This window comes from Paralichthys olivaceus, chromosome 8, assembly GCF_024713975.1.
Source record: "Paralichthys olivaceus isolate ysfri-2021 chromosome 8, ASM2471397v2, whole genome shotgun sequence".
Lineage (NCBI taxonomy): Eukaryota > Metazoa > Chordata > Actinopteri > Pleuronectiformes > Paralichthyidae > Paralichthys > Paralichthys olivaceus.
In genome coordinates this window covers 15,360,572-15,379,377 of record NC_091100.1, presented here as the reverse complement: position 1 = coordinate 15,379,377, position 18,806 = coordinate 15,360,572, and the positions used below count along the sequence as shown (strand labels likewise).

The 18,806-nt window shown below is 40.6% G+C and overlaps 1 protein-coding gene across 1 annotated transcript in view; it reads right to left on the bottom strand.

Annotated features, from left to right (window-relative positions):
• LOC109627726 (alpha-1,6-mannosylglycoprotein 6-beta-N-acetylglucosaminyltransferase B-like) overlaps positions 1–18,483 on the bottom strand; it is a 100,973-nt gene extending 82,490 nt beyond the window's left edge. The window contains exons 1-2 of the mRNA XM_069530662.1: positions 17,877–18,483; positions 11,036–11,148 (exon numbers count right to left, since the gene is read on the bottom strand). Coding sequence (XP_069386763.1) covers positions 11,036–11,148; positions 17,877–17,944 — 181 coding nt within the window. The 5' untranslated portion in view covers positions 17,945–18,483. The remainder of the gene's footprint in view (positions 1–11,035; positions 11,149–17,876) is intronic.
• Positions 18,484–18,806: the final 323 nt, after the last annotated feature.

Genomic DNA, 18,806 nt, shown 5'->3' with positions numbered 1-18,806 from the left:
GTGATCCATTTCTCAGCAGACGAACCTGAATGTTACATGACAGAAAACAGTGAATGAGAGATTTGGGAAAACCTTTTATAAATTGCTTTTTTCTGTTGTGCCTCTGTGTGTTTTTTGCTGACTGAAAAACGGATGGGTCCTATCATCTGAGATGGCAGATAATGCCATTCAAAATTTCCCAGGGAGAGGAAGAGCAGAAGGCTTGTCAGTACAGCAGCACACACGCTACCAGATCAGTTCAGTAAGCTGCCGTATAGATGCTTGAGTGGAGGAGAGGTGTCAGCAGGCAGCATGTACATCTAGGTGAAACAATGGAGAGCTTGTTTTCATTCAGCATGCGGTCTGGAATTCTTTACAATATTATTACAATACACAAACAGCATTGTACAGACTATCTGTAAACACAAAGATTAATTAACACCAGTGTCTTATTATCAAGAGGCCAATACACATATTACCAATAATATGTCTTTCAGACTGAGCATCCATTACATTAAAACAGTGCATTAAATATTCATTAACTGAAAAATGGTAAGATCCTGCTTGATGCTTTCTTCATCATGCATGAGTTCACAAGATAAATTCCCTCTGAGCAAGACTATCAACTATGAAGACGTGCTACAAATAATTTAAACAACTGAATATTGATGCAGGTACATTTAATTCTTATATATGTAAGATTTTCAAAAAGAGTAGAAAGCTTGCAATTAAGAGAAGAATTTATCTGTGATCATTTCACCTCCTGTCCTTCTTCAGTTTGCAACAATTATCACTGTCACAGGGGTAAAGATAAATCAGTTAACGGACACCGATACTGATAAGGCGGCCATTAAGGAGAGCTTCAGTGAGTTTTTTATGTTTAACAAAACCAACAGCTTTATGATATTATCAGGGACTGCATGTGTGAATCAATGTCTAATATCAAAGCTGCAGGTATGATTATTACTGCCAATGGTTCCAAGAAGCAGGGCTGTTCATAATTAACTGTTAAACCATGAACCGACAACCATTTTTGACAAATAAAAAAATAAAACATTCAAAAGAAATCCTGAGACATGAGCACCAACTGAGAAGGAATTCTTGTGATTATTATACAAAATTCGAACACCATTTCTTCTCTACTCAGAACAAGCATAAAGACATATGGAGTATTCCAACCTTAGATGCATTATGTAGACATGTATACGTCTTAATTGCTGTATACAAGTTTTCACAGCCTTTTACAACATTTATAAATGAGTTACCAACTGCTTGACGACACATGCCCTAGATTAGAGTGTTACCAATGAAGAGGTGCTGATGCTAAATTAGACAGAAAACACATGGGCTATACTGTAGCACTGTGCATTAAACAACTTCAGAGTGGGGTTTTTAAAATTCTGATTCAGATTTGGCTCTGCAACAGGAATATGAATGGAATATACTAGCAGCTTGTGTAAACATCATAATCAGTATGATATCGTATTTAGAAAAAGATCAATAGTCAGATTATAATTGTATCCCAGTGAAGTGAAGTCCACACCAGGATATAAAATACAAACCACACACCACCACCCCATCCCACACACACGCCAGGTTAAATCGGTCTAGCTCTTAAACTCAGTAGTGCTCCTGCTCAAATCTTGCTCTTACAGGTCTTTATTATTGTGGTGCTTCTCTCAATCTGAGCCTCTACCTGACAGAATGAACTCCCTCCTGTGTTTATCCTGCAGCGATGGAGGAGGTGAAGTACTGTTGGATAGTTGACACTGAGATTAAAGAAACAGTCTGGAGTGTGTAAGTTTCACTCAGAGAAAGATAGAGGGAGGGAGCGCATTAGTTTAGATTTGATGTATTTATTATTAATGTGTGCACGTTGCAAAATACCAATATCTTACATTAGATCACCCATCAGACCATTAGTTGCTTCATATTAAACACCAATAAACCATCCAGTTACTCATTCTTAATTAACCGTAACATTTCAGCCCTTTAATGCCCCTGTACATCAACTTCCAAACCAACTTCTTGCCCTGCTGACAAACAATAATGTTTACTGCCCTCCAACTAGAAGTCAAAGCAAAAGACCAAAAAAGAGAGAGGGAGAGAATGAACGAGATGCATGGACAAAGATGAAAAGAGAGCTGCAGCAAACAATGCAAATCAAACACGCAGAGCAGAGAAGAGTTAAGTCTTAGATTAGTGCAATCTCTCTCATCTGTTGTTTTCTCCTCATCCATCTATACTGCATCTCCACTGCCCTTAGAGACGTGTCACTTCCTCCTTGCAGCGTTTCCTGAAATAGCACCAGTGCCCTCATAGGCAATGTACTGCTACATAAGCACCGTATCTAACAGAGCAGTTCAGATACAGTACTTAAAGTATATGAGACATGCTGTGCCCCTAATTTGAAATCAGCTCTGGTAACGCAGTTTATTTATTGTAGCATATGCAAGCCTTTCTCCCGTCAGCTTAGTTCTGCTTTTTATCCATGTCTATCAGGGGTCATCTTTGGATTGCATACAGAGTGCATTATATGTCATTTGCCAATTTTGTAGCAGCTGCTCACAAAACCCCAGTAAGACTGTTTTTCATGTCTCCTTGTGTTGATGAGCCCACCAGTTCATGTTAACTTCATTTTGCATTTCTTTTATTTAAATCGCCAAATATTACAGAATGGTTTGAGCAAATTTCCCTGAGACTGGTACCACAACTTAGACTGTGGTTCATGGTATATATTTCTAATGCAATTGTAAAATTATATTACCCTCTGTTTTCTGTGATGAGCTGAATGCAGCCACTATTTTTCCAGGTTAATTCTCAGTATGAATTTTCTTGAGATAGAAAGAAAGGATTTTGAATCAGTCCTTCATTTCACCACAGAATTGTTATAAAAGCCTTCATAGGTAAAAGAGCAGCATGGCATCTTCTCGTCCTTGTTAAAACACTGTAATTGTAAATGTCCGTTTTTATATGGCATTTTTCTAGCCTTGAAGACCTCTCAAAGCAGTAGTAAGCTTTACAGTACAATTTTGCCCTTCTCCCATTCACACACACATTCATACAGTGCATCTATGAGCAGCACTTCCTCTTTCATACATCACCCATCTGGGACAATTTGGGGTACAATATCTTTCTCATGGACACTGTACTGAAGTACAAGGAATAGCGGAAACTGGGATCAAACCGCCAACCACCAATCTACTGATTTGGGAAGAGCCACTCTATCTGAGCCACAGCGGCTCCCGACTGTATGTGTGGTGTATGGAGCCCACAAAGGCTTTCCAGCATCATGACGAAGGTCTCATTTCTTTATAATATTCTAATTATGAGACCAATAATATAATAACAATGATCTGATAATTTTAAAATGTGATATTTAGCATTAGTATCTTAGGGTCTGATGCCTTTGCATCATATTTCAAATCAAAGAAGATCATTTTAGATGTTGGTCAACAGACGAAAAGTCAACACAGGGTCAACTGCACATTAAAAAAGCTGACGGGCTGGTTGTCTGGTAACCATCTGAAACCAAGCTTGATTTTTTTTTTTTTCAGTCAAATCTTTCACCTAGAACATTCTGAAAAGTTTCCAAATAAAATGTTTCCTCACCCACTTCCACTACACACTTTGTATCTGATAAATAGATCCCCCTGCATTGCAGTGATCATCACTGTCAGACTTATTAGACAAAGGCAGAAGTGTCTTTTTTGGCCATGGAGGAACTGTCCAACCGAATTCAAAAAAAAAAAAGGAGCAGAAGAAACACAGAAAAAAAGCTACAGCTTGCAATTATTCACAATATATTCATCTCCCAGGGAAAGACATGAGTGAGAATGAGGAGCTGGAGGGAAGGAGAAAGTGGCGGGGGAAAAAGAGGTGAGCTTGAGGAAAGAAATAATCTCAAGTCATGCTTGGTGTGCTTTACGACTTTATCAGCCACACCAGCAAAGAAACCAGACAAACAGCCGCCTTTATTGTCAACACAGACATAATACAATCAGTAGTCATAGCTTCCCAAAACCGTTAGGCAACACAGGCCATGGCTTCGTAAACACCATTAAAGTATATCTGCAGAGAGGAAGCACATGCACGCTTGAGTATGACCCATCAGGACCAAGGAAAATAGCCAGCTTATGGCAGAGGAGATGATGAGCTAGAGACCTGTAGACAAAGCTTGATGCTGGCTGGGTAATTGAGACAGCATATTGCTGCAGAGTAACCTTCCCACAGACATAACCATAATATAATGTGCTGTGGAGAAATTTCTCATTTATGACCGGGTAAAAGCACTCAGGTCAGAACAATGGCCCTCTCCATTTGCAAATTGGATAGGCTTTCTCATTAATATGTATTGTTGTTAGGAATTGCCTTGGGAGGAAAAAACATGGTGACTGTCCTGAAGTTTGCAAAGACGGGAAAGAAAGTTGGAGAAAAGAGGTGTAGCAGTCCAGGTGTGTTCAACAGATGCAGCCCAAATTCCAAAATATAGCACTTGTGGGTGGTGGATATAATGTGTGTGTTAGTGGATTGGTATAGTTACAGTGATGGGGAATGTAATGTCCAGTGACCATGACCTTTGTCCTATAGTGTAACCATAAATCATCCTCCATGGGACAGAAGAGGTCAGTGATGGTGCAGGTCGCACATATGGACATGATCAAGAATGTGTGCATTGATTGTTAAAATCTCAATAACACACAGCAACCAATGCATATGTGATTGTGTCATTGTGTCAGGAATCTAAGCCTAATGCTGGTGATTGTTAGTCCAAGCTGCACAGGGGCTGTTTGTGTTACCCTCACAAATGAGGAGCACAGTGTAGCGTTGGGTCAGTCAGAGCACTGCAGTTGTGCTTGTGTAAGCTGATTCATCAGTTCTTTAATATGCTTTGCCATCAGTGGCTCATTCAACAGCTGCTCGGCTTACCAGCTGACTATATCCAATCACATGTGGCAATTATGGCCTGACACCGCTCCTGATTTCTCTCACTCTGCTGATAACTGTACGATCATATCAACAGCATTTCTTTGAGAGCTGCCTTCACCCCAACCTCTTCCTTGGTTCTAGGTTTTGGGTGCTGTATTTTTCTTTTTAACTATTATAAAGTTTATGTTTTTGAGTCTAATGGGCTTTGAGTGCTGTCGTCATTGCTTCACTGATATTCGTTCTCAGAGAGCAAAGCTTTGTCTGCATGACTGCATCTTATAAATGTTAAATTCTTTCATATATGCGTATATGACTGGACTTAACTTTCTCGAAAACAAAATATGGCAGCCATTTGGTGATATCTAAGCACCATGGAAACCACTAAGGCCAATATATCCTCTCAATAGGAAAAATACTTCCTCTTCTCTTGAAATGATTCTGCTCATACCAGCATAGCTTTAATTCTCCCCTTTATAGCTGCTTTTGGTTTGGTCTTTACAGGCAGAGTTCACGAGTGGGAAGATGTTGAGGAATCATCATAATAAGTTATAAGTGTCTCCTACCAAAAGGGTTGTATACATTTCCTCTCCCTGTATTTCACCATTTCATGGTTAAGAGTGGAGACAAGCAACAAGCTACAATGTGGAGTTGAAGAATTTATGATTTACGTGTAGCAGTGTCTGCTATGTTGCACCACCAATTTTTACAACCAAGAATGGCTCCAGAGAGGCCTATTTTTATGTTTCCTGAAGTCCACTACAGGTTCTCCAACACATTTGCAAGGGTAGGGAAGAGGGAGGGGTATTTAGTTGGTTGTGATCTACAACCTTACAACTAGATGTCACTAAATCCTTCACACTGAGTCTTTAATCTAAACTTTATAATAAACCAGCCTTAAATTATGAGTAAAACCATCTTTTGATATTCAGGTATTTTGTCAAGTTGAATCTAATGTGAATCATTTCCTCCATTTGGATTATGAAACATTGACTTGTCTATTAGATGTTTGTACTGTCAGGAATATACAACTACTGAAACAGACAGACACACATATGCATTCAGTCGCTCACTCCAAAGCCAGTCTATATTTCTAGCACTTAGTTGAAAGTGTGACCAGAGAGAATCACACACTCAGGAACCCAGATGTAAACACGAACACACACGCAGTCCATTCAAACTCCCCGGGCTACGCATGCACTGATACAGTGTACTCCCGGAGTGGCTTCACTGCTGCACCTAGCGCCACACACACGCGAAAGATTGTCATGCCAGATTTGTTCGACATGAAGTGATGGGAAGGAAACACAACTGCAGGGAATGTGTGATAGAGATGAACATCCAGCTTGAAAAAAACATGAAAGGGGACCACAGAGCAGGGCTGTATGCCGGTCTCAACCTGAACCAGTTACTGCATACTGATGTACACATGTGTTAATGTATGCAGGATGAGTAAGTATCTGCCCGTAAGCTGCGTTTACCATCGTGTGTGTAAACTCTCCGCTGAGGTCCTATTAGGACGACAGCAAAATGTATTTTGGGAGTGTGACACATTGGAGTGAGTCTTTTTCTGACTGGTGGCATGGAAACTTTCAGACAGACATCACAGAACTGAGTTTAAAGCAAATCAAACAACGATTTGTCTCGGCTCCCGCTTGGATGTAAACAGTGCTCTCCTTGGAGCAATTATAAATCTTCATTTTATAAATTACAGAGTGTGAATGACAGTTTTCGTAAGCATTTAGCCAATAAACACACAGATGAGAGGAATGTAAAATGTATTACTCACACAGAAATATAAATTTATATTCTCTCTCCCATCAGGGACCCACCCAGAGTCTTTCAGATTCAACAAACAGTGTAGTGAGTAACATGCTTAGGGTAAAGGGACTGTCATGGGTCCTTGTTAAAGTACTGAATTGCAGAGTATGAACAAGCTCCACAGGGAGGGTCTTTGATCAAACTTACATCTCTCTTATGTCTGATTTATTTTAATCTAGGGAAAGAAATCCTAATTATTATACCTTTTATCTATCTTTTCATTAGTCTCCTATAGAAATCTCTTCTCTCCATTCTACTTCCACCTCCCTCTACATACTCCATTCTTCTCATTTTCACATTGAGCCTCTACCTCTCTCCATCTCCCGCTCGCAGCTGTTTGTCAGTGACTGAGGAGAGAGGGGGGTTTGAGCGAAAACCCAGCACTCTGGACTGCCGGTGGAAGCCGATAATCCAGAGAAGCGAGAGGTGGCGGCGAAAATCAGCTAATACAACAATCGCTATCTGTGCAACTCCCGCTAAGGTGACAAAGCCCTACACAAATTTGGTTGTTGCCATTTGCAAACAACAAGCTCATATCTGGATAAAAATGACTGCAGCACATTGTGAGATGAAATGCTGTGATTTTACAAAAGAGGCACTTGTCTAATACTGTGATCCTGATGCTGTATTGTCAACACATGATGGATGATGATGAGCTGTATGACAGCTGCTGCATCAGACAACTTCAACACACACACTCTTTTAACACCAGGAAGATTTCGGAATTATAGAAGTGGACAGTAATGACTGAAATATTGCTGATGGCTTTTAGGGACAAAACTGATGCAGATTAAGTTGAGCTTACAATGTCTGCTGTGTATGAAAAGACTTAAAATTCCCAAATTCATCATCATTGAGGAAACACTGACCTTTTTAAGAAGCACACCCACCCCATTGTTGCAACGAAGTGTTTCCATTTAGAGGTCATGTTTGAGAGAGAGTGAGAGAGCCGAAGGCAGCCGCCAAAGAAACAGCCTTCAAGTGAAATTATCATTTGCTGGCTTGAACGATTACCTTCAGTACCAGCCCTCTCTTGGCATCTGTCAGGTGGTCACAAACGCGGTTATGACTAAAAAAGATGAACAGCAAAGTTAAATCAGGTGAAATGAAAATTATCCAAATGATAAATTCACCACTAAATTACATAGTTCAGCTTTGCATGATTCATTGAAAACTGTGCAATGCAAGATGGTGAATGTTTCCCTATGCCAGAAACTACATGTACTTAATGAAACACAGTGGAAAACTGTGTGTGTGTGTGTGTGTGTGTGTGTGTGTGTCTGCAGGTGGCGTGTGGAGGCTTAATGAAAGAGCCCGTTGTTTTTTTTGGGTCTGATTTTCAAAGAGCAGATGGAACGGTCGCTCAGTCTCTCTGGTCTCAATCTTGTCCCACATTGCTGCTGTCGCCCCATTGAACAGCCAATTTCCTGCCGGTTCATCACAAACATACATAAAAACACAAACAAAAGGAGGAAGCTGCGAAAAACAGTGTGTGGTAGAAGACCACAGAGACACTGCATAAGGGAGAGAAGAGGGTGATGCAGTGGGTCACACACACGCTGTAGATGATAGGGATACTGGAGATGTTTTGTGCGCAGACAAGCAGAAAAGTGTTTAAATACATAAATGGATACACACAAATGCATGCAGACACACACACACACACACACACACACACACACACACACACACACACACACACACACACACACACACACACACACACACACAAGTAAGCTCCTCAGGGGAAGCACAGTTGGACACTTCACCGTTTTAATGAGCTTGCTCCAGATGTCTTCCCAGGCTGCATCGCATGAGTAGTTGATTAATCAAGTACATTTGAGTAAGAAACACTGACACATACACACTAATCCTAATTTATCAGACAAACAGTAATCTCAATTTATCACAAACACAGTAATCCCAAATGACCCCCTCCTCGGTTCCATTATCTCACACACACACACACACACTGCACCTGATTTTAAATGTTTCTTCATCCCTGCATTCAGTTACATCTGTTATTTTCTGTTTCCATTTTCACTGGCTCATCTTTCACTGTGACTGATTACAACACATGCTCGCATACACCAACACCTGACTGAGTCACACTTCAGCTCCATTCTGTTTTTTGTTACTTGCACTCACATGCAAGCAAACTGATGCATGACATGCCTCGACCACAAAAAGCATTCACGCGGGTTACAAACAAAACCCGAGATTTCTAGTTTTAACTCAGTAGAAGTGGTCGGCCTCCATGAAACGACTCTGGCTTTCTATCTTCGCACCTTGTACAGCAGGAGATTACAACAGCACCTCCCCCCCCCCCGTCTTGCCAGTGACAGTCAACTGTCCCTCTAGGTTATGTGATATTACAGACTGGCAATGTGTTAATAATGTTTCACTGGTGAGATATGGCTTTGCCAGACACAGGCTTCAATGTCCACGCCACACGAGCACAACAACCACTGTGCAGTAGGCAGTTATATAGAAAGATCCATGGTTTTTAGGGTTGTGCTTATATGACATTTGTGTTTGCGGACAAATGGTTTCACACTCTTATTAAGGGCGTGGAATTTTGTTTGACATACCTACATCCTGTCCTTATCACCTACGTAGGCTGCTTCTACCCAATATTTACATAGATTCATTTGTAAACAGGGGTCCTTGTTATCAGTGCAGTGGGAAGCAGTCTGTTTAAATTGAGAGAATTAATGAACCAGGTCATTTCATTGATTTGGTTGCCACTGTTAAATCATTACGAGCATCACACACTTCCGGTGCAGTGTTCAACACTAGTTCTAAAGAGGCAAATGAACTTCCTCATTGTTCAAAATACACATTGTTGCAGGCTGTAAGCAATCTGAATGCCTATTAAGCTTCTTTCTCTTCTATTGTATGTTTTCCTGCAAGTGGTGGAAAGTCCAAACTTTCCAAAAAGTGTTTTCACGCTGTGAACAAACCAAACCATTGTTTAGTTTAATGTTGACCGAGACTACCTCCTTTTAGTCAGACTACATATTGGTCCACTGGTCTGGAGCAAGGTCCTAAAGGCACCTTTCACATCTGTTATTTTGGTTCATACTGAGCTAATAAGTCAGAAGGTCCAGAACAAACAAGGAGGATGTGAAAGTACCTTTAGAGTGTGGGTGATGTTGCAGGTCATTTCTAATGCATTTTGCGCTGCTCTCAGTTTCTTTAACTAAGCAAGCTCAGACATCTGACCATAGCTGTCCTCAAAAAATCTCACCCTGCTTTTACACACTGCATGTTCCCATAGTTACACTTGTAACGTGTTGAGTTTAAAGTTTGTCCTTGCTCATATCACATTCTTTCTTATACTGGTTATTACAGCCTTATTAGATCAGGCACAACCAGAGGCAAATGTTAGTTTTCTGTTATCAGCTCAGGCACACAGGAAATGCTGGGAAATCCAAATCAAATCCAATCATACCATAATTTCCACTTGTGGCTAGAGCAAAGGCTTTATAGTCTCGCTTTAATGGACTCCCATGTGACGCCAAGTCTCAAAGAAAATCCTGAGTGAGGGGATCTGTAAAATACATTTTAGACTGGACTGCTTATCGCTCGTCTGAAGTCATCAAAGAGGGAGCGAGGTAAGAGTGGAGTGAGTTTTGACCATTAAGAAGAATAATCCTGTTGTGAATTATGCATAGTTTCTAGTGTTTTGTCTTGGTGTAAAGCACTGTCAGCTGAGAGAAGAACTGCTCACCAAACATATACAGTATATTCACATGCTTTTTCAAATATTTCAGTCCCACACACAGCCCCACTTTGTGTTAGAGAGGGAACAGGGCTGCCGTCAGTGCAGTGCAGTGCAGAATCCTTGGGGAAATGAGGGTGAAACCCAGATATAATATTAGCTGCCCACTCTGTCGTCACTGCTGGGTATTGGACCGGTGATTTCTAAGCTTCTGGCTGGCCTCTCTAGTTTATGTCCCACTTGCCATACACAGTAAATCTTTTTTTATAAGCATGTTGATTTATCTCTCACCACTCCGGAAAAAAACAGCTTTTCTGCTGATATTATGAATGCAAAGTTTAACAAATTCACTGGTTGTCCAAAGGAAATTAAGTTTACTCCGTTAAATTACTTTCTTCATCTTGATAGTCCAGAATATTTCATTAGTGGTGTCCAGTGACAGGGGCTTTGACCAGGTGGCACGTGGCAGTGAACCACCAGCAACACCACTCAGATTTATGGCCCCTCAGTATGCAGTGACGTTACAACATTTCAGCTCATTCATAAAGAGGAAAACTGGCACAGACACACAGCACATGTCATTACCTTCTGTGCGGATGGTGAAGGGGGAGTCCGCCAGTCTCTTGGCTGAGAACTGCCCCCCCAGAGAGGTCATTAGAAAGCAGAGGCTGAAGAAGCCTATACCCACCACGAATATCCTGCAACACAAGGGAAGGACAGAGGGGGATCGATTAAAGGGGAGTTCATATAAAACCAACATATTTATGTAATATTTATAATATATATATATATATATATATATATTCATGTGATGGCAGGTAAATAGATTTTTAGAGTGGTGGGGGAATAAATAAAGTTGAGGAGAGAGATAAGAGAGGTAAGATATTTTGAGGCAGACAAAGGAGTGGATTTAGGGTGAGAGATTTGAAAAACCAAAAGAATAATTTAGGCCGGCAATGATGGAAGACAGGTTTTACAGAAAAGAATGAAAAAAAAAAAAAAGAGGATCTGTAAATAGAGATGCAAAGACGAGGGAGAATGTGGCAGCAAGCAAAGGATGAGGGGAGGATAGAAACTTCTTGAAGGTGATGGATAAACAAAGCAATGATCGCATGCAGAAAAGTAAAAACTTGAAGCTAAAAGACACTGGAGACCTTTTAATGTTCTGATATCATTGCTTGGCCCTAAAGCTAACACAAGGGATAAAGTAAGGGAAATCAGATTGTCACCAAGTAGAGGCAAAATGAATGGTATTTCGGAAATATCAGAAGCCACACACAGATAGCCCAAAACATTAGGGTGTTTAAGGTGAATAAGAGTGTAAAGATAGCTAAAATGCCAAGTTAAGTCTCACTTCTCTTTACAACACAAAAGTAGCTCAACAACAACATACAATGAAATTGTTTCTTCACTGTGCGAGTTACTGGCATCTAGAGATATCAAATACAAGTCAGTTCACTGTGTTGTTAATAAAGTTGCCTGCTGGGTGCCAAAGCATCATATTGTGAAAATCCTTCAGGAGTGGAGACTCACATCTATACTGCAGACCTGCCTTTGTAGCATATAAACTTCTGCTGTACTACACTGTGTCGGAGATCTTATATTTGAAAAGCTACCTTTCCTCAGAGGGAGGGAAAAAAAGAGAGGTGTGTGGGTTCTCCCTTGTTAGACAGCCATGAGAGAATCAGATCTTTGACTTAAAAGAGTTGAAAATCCGGTCTTTTGTATCCGTGTAAATCCTGCCCTTGTTAAGCTTCTCTCTTCAGTGTATATGGATCAAAGGTTATCTTATTATGCTGAGACTCTTAAGGGAACCAGAGAGGCAAAGCAGTCTGTGAATCGTAACCACTGGACAAAATACCTGTCAGCCTCCATGACTAACAAGTCCAATACCCCACAAGAGAAGATTCTTATGTAACACAGAATGGCTGACAGTCTGGTACTTACACCACATTTTTTTAGAAGCTAAAACAATTTCCCCAAGATTCATTCATGGACTGAACATAAAGATGGACGATGTGTCTCCACTTTGCAATCTGTTTCCTGTGTCCCAACTTATTGGAATTGCTTGTTTTACCCTTTTAAAGACAAGTGCAATGTAAAAAAAATCTGGCCAAGCCAGCGTGACCAACCCAACCACAAATATTATTTCTAAATCTTTCTCTGAACCAAGGCGAGAGCTTCTCGGGTTGGGTGTCCACACTCTAATCCACTAACATGGAGCATTGGGGTTTATGACCTTTACTGCAGCCAGCCACCAGGGGACAATTAAGATGATTTAGCTTCACATTCTGGGAGCCATCATGTCGACCATCTTTATATGGAGACTATGGTTTCATTAATTATTGGTTAGGCTAAATACAGTATATTTGTTCTAAAATCTCCAGCATATGAGGACTGCATCTCAAGCAGTGGTTGGAATGTAATAAAACAGCAGGAGGAAGAATAACTCCCAGGAGCTTTGTTATGTAATTTCCCAATACACTTCGTAGGTTCAGGCCTGCCCTGCAAAGGTTAACCTTTAAACTTTTAACTTTTGCAGCTGAGGTTGGAAATTTTGATCTTAACTTAACAAATGAATGCATTATTCATAACTATTGCTTTCTCTTCAAAGCCAGACGAGGGCTTGTTTGCTTGAATGTGCGGCCCAATGTGAAATCTGGCAGCACTTCCTGGAATGTTGAGTAGCTCCAGTCACGCAAAGTTCAGAGCAGAACCTCTTAATATTGATGAGGCCGTCAGAAATGAGTTCCTATCAACACCAACGCATGAATGGCCACTTAAAAGAACATTTGCCAGATTGATCTGATGACCCAACAAGATCAAGATGATGTTGAATAATCTGTTAAGTATAGAGCTCTGTGTTTTGGCAGGCTCCCAGTGTGACTTTATATTCCAAGACAGAGCCGATGTGTCTTGCCCTGGATTGTAATACACTCAAATGGCTTCAAGGACAGACAGAGGAATGCAATTTCTTGAAGAGGAAACTTTTTTATCCCCGCACAACACAAAAAAAAATGTTGGTAACGAAGAATCATTATCATCAAGGCTCTTGTCTAATGGGTTGCATCAAGCGTGATAACAATTATCTGATCATTCCCAAAGGTAAAGCAGTTGTACAGTCATTACAGTTAAACTGGTCATTTATCTTCTGAACCTTCTGTAAGCAAAGTGATCAGACTCCACTTTGAGCGGGAATTGCATCTGATGAATTACAGTGCTGATTACACTGGGAACAAGACAAAGAGAGTTCTCAATTATGATTATCGTCTTGATTTGGTGCTGGTGGAGGCAGATTATTAGACACTTTAATGTGATGATCACTGTGATCATCAGGATTTCAGCAAGTCAACAGCTCTTCCTGCATTTCTTTATTAATATTTACCTCCATCAACGAGATTATATTCTCACTCCTGTCAGCTGGGATGTTTTTGGTTGGTTTGTTTCATTGTCAACAGGATTACACAAAATCTACTAAACAGATTTCCACAAAACTTGGTAAAAAGATGAGACAGGGACCAAGAAAGAACCCATTCAATGTTGACACAGATACAGATCTTGAAAAAACAGGCATATTTAGGAAACTGATGCCTATGAGTGTGTGCCATTTGGTGAATATTGATTGGATTTAAGGGGACTGTTGGGACGTGGTGGAGGCATGTGCTCTCTGGAGTGCCATAACTTTACAATGAAAACACAAGAAAACCATAGTTACACTTAATTCACAACAGTCTCAGCATCACTCTGTTTTTCTCATACAGCAGAACAGTATCCCTCCTGGGATGCTTTCCTATTATGAAATAATGAAATATTACCCCCATCTGTTCAAGGCATATTGAGGAATGAATTGAATAGCTCAATCATTGTCAAAGGACCACAGAGCAGCGACACAGTAACTGATGTGAATCCAATCCCATACAATCATTATGCTTAAAGGATTATTAGTCATAAACATGAAGCCATGGGAGAGATAATTATACCTGCATGGATTATGCACTTACTATACAACTATATGGTCAGCAAGCCAAGAAAGTGGAAGCTGACAGAACAATACATTTCAAAAGAACCATTACTTGTTTTTCACTCTCACACTTGGTGCCTTGTATGATCACGAAAAGAAAAAATGAAGAGGCCCAGTAACAAATTTGATAAAGGGGCTGCAAAAGGGCATGAAGCAAAAAGGGCTGATTTTAGTGATCACCAGTCTGTGATTCAAGTATGTTTGCAGGACAGAGGAACAGTAGTGGTGGGGGGAAATGAAAGTAAAAGTGAGTGTCAGCTCATGCGGGTGTGTGGAAACTGGTCTGATGCTGGCCTAAGGCGATCGTTTCCCCTCTTATCATTTAGCCGTTTTACAAAGTGGCGTTAGGTGGGCGATATGAGAGGATTAGGCCCCGGTCCTGCCTGACGAGTCTTTAATTAACAGGCTTAAAATAAATGCTCTGCTCCCTATAATTGGATCAGAAGGAGAGATCTGCTATCAGCTAATTGGCTTCCTCACACATGCCTCTAGGTAGATGATATAAAAGCAAGGAGTTCTGCTAGGCGTGGAGGAGCCACGGTGTAGGTGTTACTTGTGGTGTTTTCCAAGAAACTTTTCTTAGAAACTCAAATAGTCAAAAAGTCTGGGAGAAATTTGGGAATTTAAGGTGACAGCACATAGCCTTCATTTTGGGGTGATGGTGATTTTTATATTCCATATTCACTGCAGCATTTCTACTATTTCTGTCCTGGTGCTTTAGTGATCTAAAATTCATATTCACAATAGGCCTGTGCAACAAACCAGTCTCAATAATTATTGTTATATAATTTGCTTCAATAGAAATAAAACAGAAGTTCAATCAATATCTATCTTTGTATTGTGAAACCGTAGTGAGAGATCCACAATTGACTGATTTCTTCAACAAGGAGGAGCAACAATCAGTCTTTAATCTCGAAAGAAATAGTTACTGACATGTATTCACAAAATTATGGACAATGGAATGAACATTTTTAGCGTGATGACATTTTTCACTATATCACCCAGTTGAAATTTTTTCAACCTTTGCCAGGAAACTTAATTTCTCCCCAGGTTTTATTCTTTTTTCTTGACAAAACTATTTAATAAAGGCAAAATGTAATGACAGCACACCTACCATTCACGGTCAAATAATGGAGCGCCGAGCTCAGGGCAGCAGATCTGGTTTCATTCTAAATGAAAATTACTTGTAGTGAGCTCTCCAGGTCTGTCTGCACTGCCAAGGCTAGTGCAGCTTTGTCACAGAGCTGCTCAATTAAATGTGAATGTATAAATGTCTACCGAGCAGATAGCAGCTAAATTCAGTTCAGCACGAATGTAACCATCCCTGACACACATTTTATTAATTATTATTATTATAGTTTTTCACATGTTATCAAGGATGGCTGCTGCACCGTCACTCCACCACTGAGGGGAAATTGTTTTGAAAATCCAAAACAGTATTTGCAAAATGGAAAATGGGTTTGTACCAGCAGTGCCGATTTTAATCTCCAACTCTCGTTATTCAGAAAAAATGATTTATTGAATGATTTCAAATGATGTCATTATTAGAGTACCCATCAAATAAGATACCATGAAGCTCAATGGCACAGCATGGCCCAATGGACTGTGGAGGAATCAGCTGTTTAAGCAGTTAATATGTGTTTCCCTTCTCTACACCATCACAAACAAAGCCACACACAGTGATAATGGAGCTATCCATGCAGTGAGAAACTAAGTTAGAGCTCGGCTGACTGGTGCCACAGCATAATTTATATTTACAAGTCCTCCTTCATGATTTATCACCGTGGGTTGTCCCTTTATCTTTTAATGTGTGAATCTAAATCTAAGTCATCTGCTGGAGATCAACATCTGACGTGTGTTTGGGTGAGTGCTGAGAAACACACACACACGTTTGTGCAGCTATAGGGCATATAGGGCTTATACAGTACTAGAAAAAAGGCCCTAAAGAAAATTTAAAAAGGGTTGGAAATCAAAATCCTAAACGGTTAGTACCTACAGGACCAAATCACAACAAAGATTTTGGTGCCTGAGCATTGTAATGAAGTTTCCCTGCCTACAGGCAACATGAACATCACCACATGTGTCTAGTTGATATTATTTAAATCTGGTGGCGACACACTGTCAACATGGCTCTTGCAACACATAACGTTGGCCCACAGTTAGCTCGTCGCTTGGTCACACATGCAAATATATCAGTGGCGAACCTTTTGCTTCCGGTTCACTTCCAATCTGTGGAGTCAGGAGGCGACTCCTGTCGGACAGCAAATGGCTGGGTGGCTTCACGTGGAGTTCCAGTTTGGTGACCTTTGACTGGTAATATTCGCTTTGCATTCACGTATGTTTGACCGTGCTCTTAAGCTAAATATAAAGTGTGCTTTTATTCCAAGTGAAAGGATTCAAACACTGGAACATGCAGCAAATGTTTGAAAACAACTGTGTGTAAAGGGAGGAGCGTGACATAATGAAGCACTTAGCGATGCACAGATGTATTTGAAAGCAAACGGATGCTCCGTGTTTGACTTCTTCCGTGACCCCATGCTAAGCACACCAGCCGACACTGTGATGGGGAGACTATTGATGACAAGTTTTAAGAACTGAAACTGTAATTTTATGTTAAATTATTGTAATTGGGTGAGGCTTTGTTTATTTTGTGATTTGTAATTGTGACTTTGGCAAGAAAAAATCGGTTCTGCATCTGTTCTGAATCCGTTTAGGCACCAGTACGGTTTTATAAGTATCTATTCAGCACCGGTATAAGAGATATCCAAACGATATTCAACCCTACACAACAATGAGTACACACACACACACACACACACACACACACTGCCTTACACCTTAGTGTGGTCATTTCTTAACTGGTGTTTCTGTTCAGCTTTGGGCCATCTATGTGATAACGTATATATTTATATATTATGAGGGACAAAAGATTAATATGGCAAATAATCTGACTCATGAGACACAATTATTGATAAATATTGATATTGAGATTTATTGATATTTAGCTTTATATATAGAGTTTGGACTGTTTATGAATGTTTTACATTAGAATGATGGCACATGTGGACAGTGACAAGTTAGTGTTTGTTAAAGACTAAAGAGGCACTAAGATGAGATGATTCTTTTCTTTGTGTATTGTCTCATCTCAGTTTGTGTCAAACTCTGTGAAACTGACACCATAATACAGTGAATAAATACACAAATCCTGCACTTTACCTCTTCAGGGGCATTTTGTGTTCATGTATCATGATGTATATGATCGTTTAGAATATAAATGATTATCGCAGAATCAATATATTGTGATACTATCCTCATCGTGGAGCATGTATTGCATTTTAGTGATTCCACCCCTGATGTATTTGAGGCTGAGAGGAGAGCATGGTGGGAAATGTGTTTGAATCTCACCTGAACGGCTTGAACGTCACTAGACATCTTCTGACCATTATTTTGCCGTCGGTGCAGCCAGGAATCATTTCCCAAAACCTTGGACCCCTGACATCGTCGTTGACCTCCCGACCTGCAACTTCAGGTGACCAAACATGTTCTATCCTTCTTCTATGTGCGTCCCATCCAGCGGCGCGCAGCGGCGGGTCGAGTCGGTTGTTTCAGACCGAACAGGCGCCCACGGGTGCTCCTTCACGCCTCCGGGAGAAATGGTGGGAAGTTTAATTCAGCAAGTCTCCTCTCCTTTGTGTGGAAATGTCGCTCACTGTGTTATTCCCCTGGTTCCGGGCGAACACATCGCTGCAGCTCGTGTCATGGAGTCGTATCCCGCGCGAGGTGTGCGCACAGGGAGATGGCGTCACGATGTGAATACAAGTGAGAGTGGTGGGAAAGTCTTCCTCCGTCCTGTGTGTGTGGAGCGGACACAGCAGCTGGATCCACGGACGTGTCAACTTCACGGTGGAGCCGGCGAGAGTGAGTCCACTCATCCGTGGGTCCCCGTCACTTCTCCAGAGGTGAAGTGGACACAGTCGAGTCTTCTACTTCCTGTCTGCCCCTTCACAGTAATGGCTTCGTCTCTATTACTGGCAGAAATCCTTTCAAACCGTGTGGGCTGTATTAAAGTCCCCAGATCTGTGTAATAATAACAGTAACAACAATCATGACAATAATAATAATAATAATAATAATCTTCATCATCATCTGACGTTTTTCTTGCCCTCTGGTCTCTTGAAAGGCGCTTTATAAATTCAAGTTATCATCCTCATCATCACCATCATCATAGAGATGATATGATCCAATCAATTTTAAACTGTTCAAACATTAAAATCTTTGTAGTGTGTATTCAATGTCTTGCATGTGAAATAATTAATATATCATTTCCCTTAAAGC